The sequence below is a fragment of the Malurus melanocephalus genome, unplaced genomic scaffold, assembly GCF_030028575.1.
Source record: "Malurus melanocephalus ecotype Western Australia unplaced genomic scaffold, MMel_1.1 scaffold_126, whole genome shotgun sequence".
NCBI classification, from domain to species: domain Eukaryota; kingdom Metazoa; phylum Chordata; class Aves; order Passeriformes; family Maluridae; genus Malurus; species Malurus melanocephalus.
In genome coordinates, this window is record NW_026623358.1 from 895,336 (window position 1) to 913,032 (window position 17,697).

The 17,697-nt window shown below is 41.8% G+C and overlaps 1 protein-coding gene across 1 annotated transcript in view; it reads right to left on the reverse strand.

Annotated features, from left to right (window-relative positions):
• Positions 1 to 17,697, reverse strand: part of NEDD9 (neural precursor cell expressed, developmentally down-regulated 9) — a 37,121-nt gene that overhangs the window by 5,394 nt on the left and 14,030 nt on the right. The window contains exons 2-4 of the mRNA XM_057370441.1: positions 15,652 to 16,092; positions 1,069 to 1,170; positions 114 to 215 (exon numbers count right to left, since the gene is read on the reverse strand). Coding sequence (XP_057226424.1) covers positions 114 to 215; positions 1,069 to 1,170; positions 15,652 to 16,092 — 645 coding nt within the window. The remainder of the gene's footprint in view (positions 1 to 113; positions 216 to 1,068; positions 1,171 to 15,651; positions 16,093 to 17,697) is intronic.

The window sequence follows — 17,697 nt, forward strand, 5'->3', positions numbered from 1 at the left end:
CTTTGAAGTACTGAATCTTCTTTTCCTTGAGGATCATACATGAACCCTTGTTTAAACACGTCCTTGGTCAGACACAAAAATACAGGATCTTGTGGAAACAGAGTAATACTTACCCCTTTGGCAGGTACTATGTCATACACTCCTAAAGCTTTTGCTTCTCCCATTAGAACTGGAAGTGCAGGCCCCTTAACCGATGTGGGGGGAATGTCATATATCTGAAGAAAGAATAAATTGATTATAGCAACAAGTCACCTTGGAGTGACACTGATCTCAGATGAGTTTTCATAGTTTCTGTGTTTCCTCTCAAGAAGTCTGAGCATGACCAGAGCTCTTCAAGTCTTTTTCATATGGGAGAACAGCTTGGATTTGCCTGTTATCCTGGACAGTTGGGAGGAAATGCACTTTGCTAGGTCCTCTGAGCACTTGTATGAACAGCAGGCTGGAGATGAAGCCATGGCTGACTTCCATCCTGAGAGGTAAATCAGGGTCAGTCTATTACAGACATCTGTTGGGGTGAACAGGGGAGCACATATGACCAGAACTGATCACACCYTTGCATTCAGGGGGTTGAGTTCCAGGTGCTGCAGGCATCCACTCTACATGGCTGTGGTCCTGGCGACTGCCTGCTAAGGGTGTTCCCCAGAACAAAAATACATTTCAAGCTCAAGGGACATGGTGCAGTCCACAGGTGGTGAAAACAATTCCCTGCATAGCTGCTGTGCATCTAGGCGATAATTTTAYCCTTACTGAATGAATTACTGTCAACTATGCAACAACAAAGTACAGCGGAAAAAGTGTTCCCAGGCAGCAAGTTTATTCTGTTTAGATAYACTCTTTGATCAAAACAGAGGGAACAAATGGGACTTTTGTGTCTGGTGTGCTGCCAAATCTTAGTCAACATCAATAAAACTTTGAAATACGTCTGTGATCTGTGAATAAGCCACAGAATCTAATTAAAATGTATTTTCTCTCTGAAATGAGAGAACTTGCTTCGCTCATAAAAGTCTGGTAGAAATTCATCACCTTTTGTGCCCTGTCAGCCCTGTTGGCACTTTTATTGGTACCTACCCCTTGGAGAGGGCGAACAGGGGGGATATCGTAGGCATCCTTCTGGTGTTTGGAAGGGAATTCATAAACATAACCTTGTCCTGACCTCACTGGTGTTATTACCTGGGGATAAAAGAAAAAGAGGAAACATTAAGTCTCTGAGGATCTTGGCATGCTTTCTACCCTGCACAGGGTATAAAGAATCCATTTTATTATTAACATTCATGCTTTGATGGCAATGTTGGTAACACCAGTCTGCACACCCYTCTGAGAGTTGAACACCCTAAAATGAGTGTTAGCAGCGAAAAATGCACCATCTTTTCTTTCCAGACCAGCCCTGACATGACTATTTGCTAGTGCTTTACACTGTCTTCTATTTCTCAAGCACAGATTCTCCAGCAGGTCTGAGAGCTCCCTTTTTTCCACTGACCTCCCATTAGCACAGACTACRCAATGTGATGGGTGCACCACCCACTTGGCTGAGTTCAGGGCTATGTACACTGGGTGTGAGTGTCCCCTAGAGGGACTCTATTGTCAGAGGYTTAAAATCCTGTGTTTAGGCTCTGGGAGTCTAACACCTTTGCTGGTAGAGGTATTTCCCCACCACTTCAGCAGGACTACTTGTGTTGTGTTCCACAGCACAACATCCTGGAGAACTCACTGTGAGTTGTGGCTTTAGAAATTCTTTACATAGAAAGGCTATGCTTAAACCTTCCAAAGCAGGACATTCAATTTTGCTGYCTCTGCTTGGTTTTTCTGTATTGGCAGCTAAGAGATGGGAAATGTCAAGCCATTCTTGAATTATATAATGGCAATAACAGTCTATGAAAAACAAGAAAGCTTAGAATTTACATTTTTTGACATTCTCTAAACCATTAATTACCATAATGACTTCATAAAAAATCTGGTGAAAAATAAATGCCTTGAGTCTTCAACGGCATCTGCACAGCAGAATTTCAGTATAGYGTGGTATAAAATAAATGTTACCTAACCTCAAAGAAGAGCTGGGTTTATAGTGGAAATGCTGACATCTTAACGTCTGCTGGTGCTATTTAGTTTTAAGAACAAAATATAAACTGTAACACAAAGGCACAAAATGGCAAATTACATAGCCTTGTATAAGATGTGGCTTTGTACTCAGCTGGGGAAAATTTTATACCAGAGCTGCCTAACTCCCTAGAAATGTATGCAAGACACATCAATAGCATTTCTGCCCAAATGCTCAGTAAGGATCCCGTGGCAGTTTCTGCTGTAAGGAATCCTTGCATCCTGGCCTTATTTCACACTGAGTTTTTCTTGACTGAGGTCTTCAGGGGAAGCCCCTCATGCTAACCCACCACCTCTTCTCTGCTATATTCATAACACAGGCTTTCCTTCTTTTCACTTGCTGACTGGATTTGGCTGTGTAGTCTCTGTCCCAATATCATGAAAACACCACTGGATTTTCCCCAGGTGGRTGCCTTGCCAGCACTCAGTTTGGGTCTGATTCCATGAGCAGTCCAAGGCAGCTCCAGTCCCTGCCCTGACTGCATGGGCCTTGGGGGAAGGAGGAACAGTGACGCCTGGAAGGTGGGGGAAAACCGTGGGTTCTGCAATTGCTTTTCCTTGAATTAGCATCAGAGGACAGGAACTGGAAGTGATACAGTCTCCAGCGAGAACTCCTGCTCAGTTGGGTGTGGCGCCTACAGGGTTCACATACATATGCATTTTTTAAAAAGCATCTAAAAATACTGCATTAATAACAGGCCATTCCTGTCCCGCAGAGTCACCTGCTGCATTGTAAAAGCTATCTACAGGCAAAACTTTTTAGGAAGTTCTTTTTGAAGTTACTGGAAGCTTCCCATAATGGGTGACTCTGGACAGTATCCCTCCCACATCACTCTCATGTAATACTGGGATTATTTTGTTTGCCTGAGAAAATTCCAACTCGTATCAGCATCACTTCTTCATGCTTTTTCTGCCAGTGAGGGCTAGTGGTCAGACTAGAATAGTTTTCCATTTTACATCCTTTTTTTTTCCCCCAGCTCTGTGCTGCTAGTCAAATACTTTCTACCAAAGTCACAAACAGCAGGATTTGGTTTTAAGCTATGCTCACTTAGAGGTTCCTTTCCTTCCAAGGGCTCCAAAATTACAACCATGGAGTTGCTTCAGTGAGTCACTCGGTGTTTTAAAAGTGATCCTCTGTGAGAACTGACAATGCACAGTGCAAAGGGCTGCTTCCTGGGTATACCATCTCCACCAGCCCTTGTGCTGTTGTGAATGCTGTCACATTGGGCTGCTTGCTAAGATGCTGGGAAACTGCTTGACCATCCCAGACGAAAGAAACAACAGGGTGTTGATGGCGGCAGCCAGAGGCCCCACACAGCACTGGCAGCGGGAGGAACGGTGCTCTGCTGTGGTCTGGCTCTGCTTCACTGCTGCTCGTTGCCCAGATGGACAAAGCAGAAATCAGGCTGTGTCAGGCTCCAAAAAGACAGATATTGGTTGCTCAGTGTGAAATTTTTATAACTCCTTGCTTAGTTTTTTCTAGTCTAGAAGCTGAACGGCTAAATGACTTCAGGATAAAGGATACCACCCTCTTCTTGCTCAGAATATTAATCCTCRTGAGCAAAGTCACAGGCCTCTAACATAAAAAAGGGAGCTAATCAAAGCAGCACAGGTAACAAGGCACAGAATCACAGAAGGCTGGGAAAGACCTTTAGGATCAYTGGGTCCATCCATAAACGCAGCACTGCCAAGTCCACCACTAAGCCACGTCCCTAAGCCTTAGAACCTAAGCACATACAAATAAAACCTTTGTTCTTCTTATAGGTAAATATGGTATTTTGCTTTCATAACAAAAAGACCTGGCCACAAAGCAGATATCCTTGCAACATGGAGTCTGGAACATGCATGGAAGAAAAGCTTACTCATGCCCARTACTTGCAGAGAAATTCTCCCTCATTCAGCATATAGGAGTTTCATGCAGCTGCAGTTACTCTGGTAGCTCATCTTTAGAGACCTTTCCCATTTTCCAAAAAATCCTGACATACCAGACGCCAGTACCAGACAGTACTACAAGGCTGCTGGTTTTATTTATTGTGCTGTGATGGAATCCTAAAAAGCTACACCAAAGATTGATATGCCACATGAAGGAAGCTACTTTCRCTCTGCAATGCAGGACTTTTTATATCAGCTTGACACTTTTGCTCTTTCCTAGACCTGAAGCAGTGGTTAAGAAGGGTTGCTCCTTTATTTGGTTAAAAAAACCCCTGCTCTGGGTGTGTCTAGCTGTTGTCAAAGAAAGTGAGAGGTTAAAGCACAAAATGTTTGATTCTGGGTATTCATGAGTAAACTCTGACTGCAAGTGCAACTGTGGACAGAAGACCTGAGCTGTCTGCAGGGCTGTGTTTAGCAGTGCACCCTACTTAAGCTGGATTTATTTTCCAAATAAAAATGCATCAGATGCTTTAATGTCTGCTCCTCTTTGGGCTTTTGAAAAAGTTATATGAAAGACAGAAAATAGGACTTTAAGCAAAGCAACAACAACCTGATAACATGAAAGAAAGCTTTATTCTCCCAGTGACTGGGGTACATTTTCCTGTGTGGAGGATTATTGTCCAGTAACAACATGTTATGAACAATTTCACAGTAAAATCCCCTAAAGATGATCACCTGGTCTGTACTGAGTACAAGGATGTTTCCTGTTTTACCTCCACTCCTCTTTCCTTCCAATGCTTTTCATTAAGCTAAACATGCYTCTGGACTGCTTATTCCTGGTCAGTTCAGAACAGAAGCAGCTCATCTATCTTGAGTAAACATTTTGTAACAGAAATTAAAAGAATGTCCACACTACCAGACAAGGGGAAAATGTGGGGCATTTGTTCCTACTCTCATKACCTCATATGGGACATCAGGACGTGGGATTGCACTGCTTCTTTTGTATGAGGAAGAGAGAGGTAGCTGGGCAGATGAAGTAAGAAAGATACCAAACCCAGTCAGAAGTAACTTTTCATTGTGGATATTCACCCATAAATATATTAAATTACCTTGCTGCTTCTGAATGGGATGCCCAGCATAGCTGAACATTTTTATCGTTTTTATTTTTGGTGGCAATGTACTTTTGAAGATGGACTTCAGAAAGGAGCTAACTGCAAAGGAAATGTGCCCCTCTTCCCACTTCTAGAACAGGGATAGCATCCCTTCTGGCACTCAGGAATTTATTTTCTAACAAATGTCATTCAACTTCATACCTCATGAGGCTTGTTTTTCCTTTTACCTCTTCTCTTTTAAGAATGCCTGTGGTTATCCAAGTAGAAAAAAACAACCCTGCATTTCAAACCAGCAATTTTCCTTGTTTATGTGTTAAAGGAAACAGATGGTGCTTCCACAAACTATCTAGCCCAACATTCTCAAAACATTGTTAACCACTTAATCCATGCAGAGCAACTAACASGGACCAGCTTTGGCTCTGGTGAAACATGTAATGAGCCTTCAAAATGTCAGTACTGCAAAACAAAGACAATCAAGCAGAAAGTTTGTTCTGTTCTTGCTGAAGACCACGCTCTTCCAAAAGCAATTACTTGGGCCTTTTCCATGCCAATGGCATGTCCCTAACCAAGAAAAAAGAGCTGAATGTGCATGTACTTTACAAAATATCCAGTCCTGTGGTTCATTAAATTCCTCTTCCTTAAATATAGGGGGGRAAAACCAACATTCCATTTCTTCCAGGATTAAAATGCATGTTAGGCTGCTACAGAGAACATTCCTAACTACAGCAACAAGACSGTTCTCATACTTACAGCAGATACACAATGCTGTAGTTTACATTGTTTCACAAGGACAAAGAGCAAATAAAACCACTGAAGCAAACAAAATTACTCTGAATTTATAGCAGAAACATGGAGGGAAGAACTTGGCCTGTTCTCATGAACTGCAATTCCTGATATGCAGAATGATGGGAAAGAAGTGACTTTTACAGGTGAGAGAACTGATCAGAGGTATGCTGCACCTCTGCAGCACCTTGCCCCACCCAAACCACAGGCAGAGAGGGGAGCTGAAAAGGGCAGCTTGCYGYTTTCTCCACTGTTGCCTGCTGACCRCTTTTTAAATAGATCAATGCTTTTTGATGGTGGGAAAGAAGAGRCATATATTTTAGAACTGTATCTAAATATTTTYCCCCACAATGYTCTCCWYATCACCCCATGGGTAGCGCCCAGAAGCTGATGAGCTCCTGCCATCAACTGCTTACCCTGGGAACAGTTCTGCCCTGGAGGAAGCCAAGTGGTGGTGCACAAAAAGGGAGYTGGCATGATGCCTGGATATGGGAAAAATGAATGGAAGTGTAAGTAAATGAAAAAAAAATCACATTTGTTTCCTGTTATAAATTATTTCTGTAAATTTAACATGAAACTCTAATGGTTGAAATTCTGTTCCTGAGCCTCTTAAGTGGATATGTAACAGACACCTGTGCTCCCTTARGCTTGTAACAAGCATAAAACAGACAAAGAGAATATGGGGAAATATTATCAGAGAGAATTAAGGAGACAAACAATCCCTACTCCCTTTTGCAAGGCAGTGGCAGGAGCCATTAAATGATGCCATATGAGTGAACCACCTCTTGGCCCTTCTTTCTATTTACTTCAGAAGTCATGAGTGTCTCTTTAAATGTTTTGGGGGTGTTTTCCCTTCGGGAAAGGTTCAGTGGCTAAGCTGAACTGMTGGAAGGCTGGGTTAAAAAACGAAGTCTCTAAGATAACTTGGGTATTTGAAAGAACCTGGCTAGTTGGCTAAAACTGTCCTTTTTACAGAAAGCACGTAGTGTTTCCACTCGTATCTTCTGCAAGCTGCATCAGGATTTCCAGCGACTGATAATGAAATTTCTGACAGTAATACCCATTGTACCACTCTCGGTTGTCTGCTCTGAAAAAAGAGCAAACATGTTTTTACTTATTTATTTGCTATACACAATAACACRCAGAGTATTTCCCTGCTGCCAGAGAGTAAAGGCTGGAGTTTCACATGTGCCAGGGATACTCTTATCAATGTTTGGGCTTCTAAATTGCCACAGGYCTTAGATTATGAACTCATAACACCTTATTTTAACCCAAATAATGAATGAACATTGGACTACTAAAAAATGTTCTGGTGTAGTATTTTCTGACAAGACTGAGCTGCTGGAGAGCTTTGATCAAGTCTCACTAGCTGCAAGAGAGGGGAGAAAGCCGGTAGAGGCATTTCTTCAAATGCACTGGACTTGTAGCTGCAGCTGTGAGTTGTTTCTGGTGCTATGGCCTGAATGCCTCTGCCAGGCAAGAGGAAATCAACATGACTGTGCTGATTTCCTGCACTGAGCGAGTTATCAGCTCAAGAAATGCCGCATCAAGGAGATTGTGACACCTCTGCCTGTCCTTGAGTGGATGCTCGTCAGTGAGTTTTCTCAGAATATTCAGATGTGTGAAGATAACAACRCATGATAAATATTACCCTGATACAGAACAGATTCACTTCTTGGTGCTGCTTTTTTTCCAAAAAATATTTTAATTTCCTCCTACACTTTATGTCCATTTGCTGTGCAAGAACTATAAAGACTCTACTATAACCATATCTGCTCTCAGAGCTAAAGCAGGTCCATAAGTCACTTATTCATGGTGTGTTAAAAATGCTTAACTCTGCAGCCTCAGGCATTTAAGCAGATACTTTTAAATGCATCTGTGAAGTGCCTCACCAGTAGATGCCCAGTCTTAAAAAATGCCCCTGTGATATTATCATGTAAACAACAATAACTAATGAAAATAGGTGTTACAATTTTGAGGTTGTATTATTTCAACAAGACTTACACAAGTTTTGGGTTGTGAGTCTTGAAGATATAGAGCACAAGTAGCAAAACAAATGTAAAATAAAAAATGTGACACCACAAGCTGTCCTGGATTTAAACCCTAACTGCTGGTGAAAAGAGCATAACCAACTGTTCTGAAACTGATCCTGACTTTTAAACTTCCGGTGTGACCTCTTCCGTTAATCAGCACACAAAAAGTGGGCCATTACACTATTTTTCAGTTTTGTATTTTTCCTAAATCTAAAGTGCAGAATTTTTGCCTTTCCAAACAATTAMAAAAAAAAATCTGTGGAGTTACATAAATGTCCTAAAGTCTGACTTGTGTAAAATGACAGGACTGTGTGAAGCGTGGTGGAATAGTGCTGAATTGCATTAGCTGCAGTGATGCCTTTAGATGATAGTGTTGGATTTTTTCTTACTGATGTTCATGATTGCAAACTAAATGCAGATAAAAAGGTCTGTATCTCCAGATCTTACTGAACGAGCTGTACAAAGCTCAAAAAAACCCCAACAATTTTGTCACTGGCAAGATTTGACTGTTTTTTTTTTCCTTTATTTTATGATGTTTTCATTACATGATCCTGCTCTCTCTCACATCAGCTCCAGGGCTTTCTGCCAGTTGTTTCATGAGCAACATTTCTATTTGCTTCAGTGGAACAGGCTTGGTGCTGGCTGGCCTTGAATTGCAAGGCTGACTGGRAAGGGGTATTTCCAAGATTCTGGTAAGAGTCATTCTTGCTTACAAAATGTAATTAAAGAGAGTCAAACCAACACTTCTGAGAATGTCCCATTTTTGGGAGGAGAGGAAGAGAACAAGAGAGTGAGCAAATCATACCATTACTACTAAATTATCAGCATTTTTAAGAGGAGTGTGAAAGAGGACAGCTGTCTAAGAGTTTTACCGTGTCACCACCATGACAATTACTCATTTTTTAGGCAGACAGAGACATCATCATTTTTGCATGCATTGGCCAACAGAGCTAAAAATCTGATATGTTACAGGACTGGTGACAGAACACCAGAAACAATGTCTGTGGATGGATCTTACAGAGAAAGAAACCCCCCCAATTATTGTGTGATAAGTTTCAGTGGAAAAAGATGCATATTTGCTAAACCATTCTCTGGAAACCTGTGATTCAATGTGAGCTGCCATTATGATAAAGGAAAAGCGTGAGCCAAAACTCAGCATTCGGGCCTCTTGTTCCTGATAAAAAGGGGTATCTTGCTTTGGCCATCCCAGTCTGTCTAGTCTCCTCCTTTAAACAGGTTGTCACAGSAGGAACCAGGGGCAAACAGGTGCTTGTTTTCTGTGCTGGTAATACTATGACTGCCAAAGACAGAAGCCCCAGTTTAGGGCAAGTTTGGAAGAGGAGAGGAAAGAAAGAAAGAGGTGTTAGGACATGCAGGGCAGAGAGTGTCTTGTAAATGAAATTAAATCCTAAAGGCTCACAAACAAAAACCAATTTAGTTCAGTCCACACGAATAATTTTAAYTCTTTTGAGGTGCTTCATCTTATTTCTGTTATTTCTTCCCTCCTATATTCAATTTCTAGATGGAAAGTTGGTGGGGGGAAGTTTAATTTGGGAATTGTTGTAACAGGGTATTTCCATGACTTCTTGTTTCCCTTCCTTTAATTTTTCAGAACGGATCCTTCCCTGTCAACAATTTCAGTTTTTGTGAATCGGCATTTCCCAGTGGGCAAGAAAATGGTTGAGATGAGGCACTGCCAAAAAATTTCAATTACACAAGAGTGTTCTCTGAGGTACACTTGACCAGACTCAATGGAAGTACCCCTAAATCATTCAAGTTGGGAACTACACTGCTGTGAAAGAGAGAGGCAAGTAAAACCTTCCATGAAGAAAGAACTCAATTTGATTTGATTTGATTTGATTTGATTTGATTTGTAGAGGTTCTCTGGCTCACAAGCTGCGCTCTGGATCCATTTTTGTATGGATATCTCAGGACAGCTGTACAGGCAAGTGYTCCTGGTAGCTGGCATTTATGTTAYTAGCATGGATTGCTTTGCCAAGTTTATGGAAGGCATAGACACCTTTTAAATGGATATAAATTAATTGTTTGTTGCAATCTGTACAATTGCATCCTWAATTGTTTATTGCATTTGTATAATAATACACAGACCTCAGTCATGACCGATTGTGCACAAGTAGAAGTTGTGATGGTAAGACCCAATGGGAATATATTGGTGTCTTTTAAGGATTAGGGATGGACTATCTTATGSAAGGTTCCTGTCTCCTAGGGAATTAACTACATTGATTTCATGCTGCTCCAATTCTAACAGTCTGTTTGGGGAGAAAGATTAATTTAGATTCATGTTAAAAAAAAAAGATGCAATAGTGCCACTGCTATATAAAAAAGAAAAATTGAAATGTTTCATGCAAACATATGGAATGATGATACTCTGAGGCTAATTAGTCGTCCTACAAATCAAAACATCTAAAAAAATCATAGAATGMCTGCCAAGACTTTAGATTTCACTAGAACTGTATTTTCTGATGGTCAGCAACCTGCCGTCATCTACCCATTTCCTATCTCCAGAAACAACACTTCCTCCTTATRATGAGATTCACTTTCTGAATAATCAGTTTTCCCCTCGTGGATTTTTTTTTCTAAAATGGCCTGCTGCTGTTTAATTTTTAGGACTTAGAGGGCAATTTAGATTAGTGTTTTGTTTCAGACATAACCAAAAGTTCAGTTTGGTTTCTAACCACCAAGAAAGAGCCCATAAGTTTGCATTTTCTACTATTATTATTATTATTATTATTATTATTATTATTATTATTATTATTATTATTATTATTTTAGGAAAGATTTGATCCTGCTCTTCTGCAGACAGTTTTGTGTCCCTGGAAACCTCGACTATTGGATGAGATTGCAGGACTAGCCTTTTTTCTGATGCTTCAGGGGAAAAATGCATGCCTCTTGTCTACAAATAGAATTGATGAAAAAGAGCCCAATGCTYAGGGAGGAACAGGGAGTAATGTTGAGCTCATATGTTTGCTCAGGCTAATAAAATGCAGTCTTTTTCTTGAAATAGCTCTCTACAAATCACATCAGTGACTAACTACTGCTTACTCTGCCTTGTGGATGAGGAATTAACTGCACTGACTTTTCATCAGTAAAGTGGTTGTTCTCCTATTAACGTCACATGGAAAGTTACAAGTGAAACTCCTGAGCCTAAGGAAAAGGCTGTGTGCTGTTTTAACCACTGAGCTTGTGTTTAACTTGAGTATTTTCATCCTCTAGAGCACACTTTGTGAAAGGGAGCTCTGAGTGCTGGGGTATGTGTTACCATTCCKGCTGCACTCGGCAAACTTCCTGTGTGTTCAGCACTTTTAACACTGAAGCAATATCTTGTTACGAGGGATACAAATCCCCAAAGTAGAATTTGTAATGTGAAAGCAGAAGAGGGACTATATGACCACTGTTTGGGGTCATTTATGGAACCCCATCACAGGAAACTGTGGTATTTCAGGYCTGAGGGTCAATGGGGACATTATCTTGGAATGTAAATACATTTTACCAACAAACTGCAAAACACCAGACATACTCCCATTCCTTTTGATAACAAAATAATCTGTCGCACAGCTCCTTACTGTGCTTAATGTATGTCCCTTCTTACTTCATGAATGTGAAAATAGGCAGGAAAAAGTAGTGTAAAGGCAGGCTTATTTCTGTAACAAACATTRTAAGTACCCATTTGTTTCTTCCCAGTACTTGTATAATTGGAAGGAAAAACGTCATGATGTGGCTGACTCCTGCTACTGAAGTCTGAGCCAGAACTGTCAGGGTGGTGCTGCTTGTGGGGTGGTGTTTCCACTTTCTCGTGCATTGAACCAGCATGAGTAACATAAATAAAACCCAGGGAATGAGGTCCATTCCCAATGRTTTATCCAAACGTCCTGCTCAAGGCAGGGACCTCTTGAAAAAGGCAGAGATAGCAGGATGGCGGGGTGTGAAACACTTGATTTGTCAAGGACATGTTTATACTTGGAAATAGCCCAGGGATGAAGATGAGTTCCTTCCCTATTCCTCTCTATCCACTTTTAAAAGGTGGATAAATCTAAGTGTTTCCTGAACTGCAGCGTTCCAGTTCAAACAGACCAACAAACAAAAAAGCTGATGTGTTCCAAGCTGCCCTTAATCTCTATTTGCCTGAGTTGTTCCGTGCCTTGTGGGAGCTGCAGTTCAGGGCTGGTAACTCCCACAGTGCAGCCTCTTCYGTGGTCAAACATCATTCTTACTCTGTTTTGTACAGAGTTTCCTTGATCCAACAGCTCTCTTGAGAGCTACTGGTTCCTACAGAAAGCTGGTTTCCAACAAGGAAATAATTCCCTTAAATTTTTTTGGCCGTTATTTTCAGGATGCCAGGCACAGCATAATGGATCAGCTAGGGGAAACAATGAACCAGAAAATAAGTGTTTAAATTATGATGGTGACTTTTTTCATGTGTAACCTTTTCTACTTTAAAGCTTASATGTGAACTAATGAGTAATCACAGATGAAAAAGAATCTTTGGGCTTTGACAGCACCTTTCCCAAAGGATGTTCTCAAAGCAGAACGAGTACAGAACGAGTTCTCTCAGAATTAACTCACATACTTTGCAGATGAGATGTAAAAGCACCACTCAAGACCATGCAGAATTTTGTGACAAGGGTAAAATCCAGGTTTCCTGAATGTCAGATTTGTCTGAAGATTCCTTCTCTTTGCTGGCTGCAGCAAAAGAGAATAAGCTCCAAGGCAGAGCACAGAAAGAGGGAATAAACTCTCAGATACAGCTGTCACATCTTTACACTCTTTAGACGCTCTCCACAYTTTGGGGTGGAACCATTTTGTGACTGAACTTGCAGCAGAGCTATAAAAGCTTGGGGCTAACCAAGGCTTATTTTACACCACCCCTCGCTATCTCTACCATTGGTAGAGTGAGTTCTAGAAGGTGCTATTTTCATTTGATAGAGGGAGCCAATACAGCTCTGTTGTCAGCAACCGGTTTGGCCAGAATCAATTAATCACTGTAATTACCTGCCTCAGGACTCCTTTTTGTTGCTGGCTGAGGAGATGCTTTATCTCAGCTCAGATTAATAACACCCTGCTGCTGATTTACTGCTGCCCCAGGCCAGACAATTCCTGCCTGACAGCAGCTCCTAAGCCCTGCCTGCAAAGGCTGTTTGGCAGCCAAGCCACACATTTGCACAAAGGCAACAAGCAGACGTGCAGAAAGAGAGAGTGCAGAAACTGCTGCAGGTCCCGCTTAGAGCAGTGTCTGGAGGACACAGTTTCCTTCTCTGGCTCCTGTTATGGGAAGGGAGAAGATTTACATATAGTAAGAGCTTGCAGCAAAACCCTTCAAGGCCCTTATGACTTCCAAAATACACAGCTTCCTGAACAGCTGATTCTGATGATGGAAGGAGGCAGAGTGGCTCATTTAAGCCTTCGAAGTGGGTGTCACAAATCTGAGAAGACAGATTATTCATTTTGGAAGACAAAGCCAAGAGRTCCCAAATTAAATGTTCAAGATGTCCAACTTTTCTTAATATTAAGAATTGTTTTTACTGATCCCTAGAGGAGGATTTGGAGGGCAGACTTTCCTCATACAACAAAGACAAGTGCTAAAGCGCTTCCCTTTAATTACTTTTTTTTTTTTTATAAAGGCATTAGAAGAGAGTTGCAGCGGCAGCTGTAAAAAAGCAGTTTAGCAAGATCAGGATGATAAAGAATGGAGACATTTTACCTCAGACACCTGCCTTACCAGTAAGTTGTCTCTYGCCTACCAGGGTTTCAATCCCAGTGGTGAGGGTGAAATGCTTTATAAATATGCATGATTAGTTATTTTACAGTTAGCAGTATRGCTGGCCTTTCATGGGTTGCAAGGAATTAAATGAAAACAAGTCATAACTCACAGAAATAGAAAATCTTCATTTCTTAAAGGTGACTTGAATTCAGAAAAATTCATAATCAAGGTTGCTGAAAAATTTTCTAGGCAGAAACATGGAGAAAACAGGTGCTTCATGGCTCCTGATTCTTGCACCTCAACAAAAACTTCGCACTTAAAACAAAGTTTTCAGTTTCTCAGCGTCTCAAGGGTTCTAACAGAGCGTCTCAAAGGTTCTGGCAGCAACCACGTTTATGCAGAATGTCCTGTTAATTTCTGTGGAGCTGGARAGGGTGGGAGGAGGGATAAGAAACTTCCAATCAGTTGGAAAATTCTTTCTCTGTAGAGTAGAAACACACATTCATCATGCTAAGCATACTATCCTAATAGTGGTTTAGGCAAGTCAGGTCTTAAAATTAAGGTACATAGTCCTCATTCCAAACCAATACCTTGGACTTTCCATCAGACACCTCAGTGCAACTCTRAGGCATAGCTCATCTCCTGTGCCCAAGCTGGATAGCTGAGGCATCTCTGAACAGTGCTGGAAAATGTTTCCTACAGCCACACCCTAACAAGAAATATCTTCTATGCTGCTGCCCCATCAATAGGCTATTTACCAGGTGCTCACTGACTGCTTTGGAGAGTGTCTACTGAGGATGGGAAAACAGTACTGCCCCGGGAAAAGAAAATAGGGGAAGGAGAAAATGAGAGAAAAGATATGGGAGTTATCAAGAAAACCAACATAATTGCTCCAAGAAAGCTCCTATCTCTGCCTGTGCAGCAAGTGCAATCTTCTAATAGTATCTTCCAGTACAGCCTATAAAGCACAACTGTGGAAAAGCTGAACAAGCAAACCTCTTTATAAATTGACTTGAAAGCGTTTCACAGATCTTTCTCTCTTGCTCAGAAGGCAAAAATTCCATTTATTCTTATCAAGGAAAATGAAATTATAACAAGGAAATAAAAGCATTAAAAGCATTGCTAAGGCCTGATATGAAAAAGGCTGACTTGCGGGTGAAGTGGTGGAAAAGCACTAAACAGACTGTCTTGCCAATCTAAATTAGGAGATRAAAGTTTAAAGAACTTCCTGACACRGACATCATCTGCTCATCTAAATTGGATATTAATGCTATGCTTTAAGCTCTAAAGGTAAGGAGGATGCTGATATCTAGAGTATTAAACTGGGAATGGAGTGACTTGAAAGAATTTTTTTTTTTACTTTGTAAAAAGGGGCCTGGAAGGTCAGAAGAATCTCCTTGCTTCCTTGGGTATCTTCCTTAATCCTTTTCAGTCACCAGGGGACCTGGCACTGTGTGCACCAAGGTAGCTGGCAAGTATCCTCTGAAGGTAAAATGAGGGAGTGGCAGAAGATGGGGAGAACTTAAGAAGGACAGTAGGAATCAGGGGAGACCAACATAATCCAGTGCTTCTCATTGGAATTCTCAACTGCTGCAGCAATGGCTGCATCATGGAACTCCTGCAGCTCTCACTTTCAACCAAGACATTTCACTGCAGATAAACATCAAGTGCGCTCTCAAAAGGTTTAAGYTCAGTATTAAAACATCCCTCATTATCATCATCCTCTTGTTCCCTCACTCTTACAAGTATGGCCCTTGTCTCATCAATCASACTCCTCTTTGTAGTTTAGACCTATTGGGACTTCTCTGGCAAGACAAGATACAACTTTTAATTAAACAAAAATTACTTAGGCAGATGATATAACCATTCATTAAGAAGTGGGAGAATTCATCTTGCTGCAGCAGCTCTTTTGAACACAAAATGCAAGAGTGCCAAAGGCAAAATGTGCCTCAGCTTGGGAGGAACCTGAGATCACAGACTTCTCTCAGCACAAGTGAGCTGCTTTGGAGCTATGAAGTAAAAGTAAAAATGCACACACCTTGTTAGCCASAGCTGGACCATCAATGCTCCTCTGCATGGAGGGTGGCACCTGGTAGATATCTTGYCCCACCAGGCCATGACCAGTGGGTATCTGGTAAATTCCCTGATTCTGRTGGGAAGGTGGCACCTGGTAGATAGGGTCCCGTGCCGAGGCGTGCGAGCTTGGCACTTGGTAGATCTTCTGGTGGCTRAAGGGCTGATTCATCAATCCTGAGCCAGGCATATCCTGGTGGGAAGGACCGTCCTGTACCACGGCACCTATCAGCAGTTTCACACGGTTGCCTGGGACGATGCCTTGCCGGCCGTGCAAGGAGCAGAGCCACCATCCTTCCAGACCCTCCGTGTTCTGTTCTATCACCGTCAGGATGTCTCCCTTGCGGAAGGCCAACTCTTCTGGACACTCGGGGACGTTGTCGTACAGGGCTCTTGCCATAAGATTCTGTGGAGAAAGAAGGGCAAGAATAGCAAATCAACAAACAAACCAGAATTCTTCTGTATCTTCAAGCACATTCTAGGTGATAAGAAATAAGAACTGAATTTTGAAAAAGAAGTGTGCAGGAAATCAAAATAACAAAACATGCAGTACAGGATTCCTCTGTCCCAAGTTGGAAAAATGAAAGGCTTATGCATTATCAACACTGATAGTAAGAAATTTTMCTGTAACAGTGCATCAGATAGAAGCTCTTTATATGGCCTAGTCACTTGAACAGACAGAAAGTCAGGAGAGTTCTGCTCTTGGCACTGAGGTGTTCTTCCTGTGAATAAGGGGCYTGTACCTTCATCTCTTGAAACTGATTTCCTTATAAATGCGCTACAGCCAGCTAGCTGCCATTAAAAGTAAAACCTGGACTAGACTCACAAGGACGTAATCCAGAGTAGTTCTTCCCAAACATTTTTACATTTGTGGGGTYCCAAAAGACTTTCCATGGAGGTGCAAATCCCATTAGTAAAGATAGAGGCCTGTCTTTTCTTAGCAGACACCTGCAGGTGCCTTCAAGTCRGAGATCTGTAGATTACCTGGTGAGAAAAACTGTCTAAAATACAAGCTGACAAACTGTCACAGGTTTGGAGCTATGATGCTCATGTTTGCATGTAGCTTTGTGCCTTCTCATTCTCTGCACACCTCCTCAAAGGCACCACACAGCAGCAGCTTAATAGGTAAAACCTCAGTTTGCTGCCTCAAAACCACCACCATGAAAAAAAATCCTCCTAAACAACTTCAAAGGACACAGTTCCTCCAAGTCTCACCTTCTGCAGAAAGATGTTGAAGAGGAAAATATAATTTAAAGAGGTACTGTGCCCAGTGACCCCAGGTGGGMTCATCCCTGTGGGCCTGTTACAATGCCAAGGGATGTAAAAATGYTGGTACACACCAGCACCATAAAGTACCTCTGTGTGTAACTCAGGAGGAGTCTGAGGGCAGCCAAGGAATGTCTTTGACTTGTGTCAACACAGTTTAACCACGCTTAGATGCATTTTGCTTGATTACATCAAGTGGAGCAGTACCATTAACACAAGGAGCTCCACACAGCTCTGTCCTCAAGCCTTTGCCCTGTGTCTCAGAAAGGCTCTGCAGCCTGCCCTGACYGCTGGCCTGCTGGGGTCCTGCTCCCAGCTCCAGCAGTACCTCTGCTRTGAAGTTTTAAGCCAGTTCTGAGTCGATGTACCATTGTTGGCTGTGATGTGTTATTAATAACTACCACCTCCTCTCACAGATGGAACTACCTCCCTTTCCTCTTTCTTTGCAGGCCTGTATGGCACATCCAGTTCCAGTTACTGGCCAAGGTATTCAATGGAAAGTAGGCAAGCTGTCYGTACTAGCATTCTTGGACCACTCAAAAAGGCCATGAATATTTAATTTCTTGGCTCTGGTGATATTTCCAGACGTGTTGGAAGGAACTGCTCCCTGAGTGCCTGACTTTCAGTGAAGGCAGTCAGCAGAGATTGTTATAATCTAATTGTAAGCACTTGAAAAAACATACAGAGCCCTGGATCTGGAGTGTCCAAGCTGAAATATGTGGATGCAATATACAAACTKAAACAG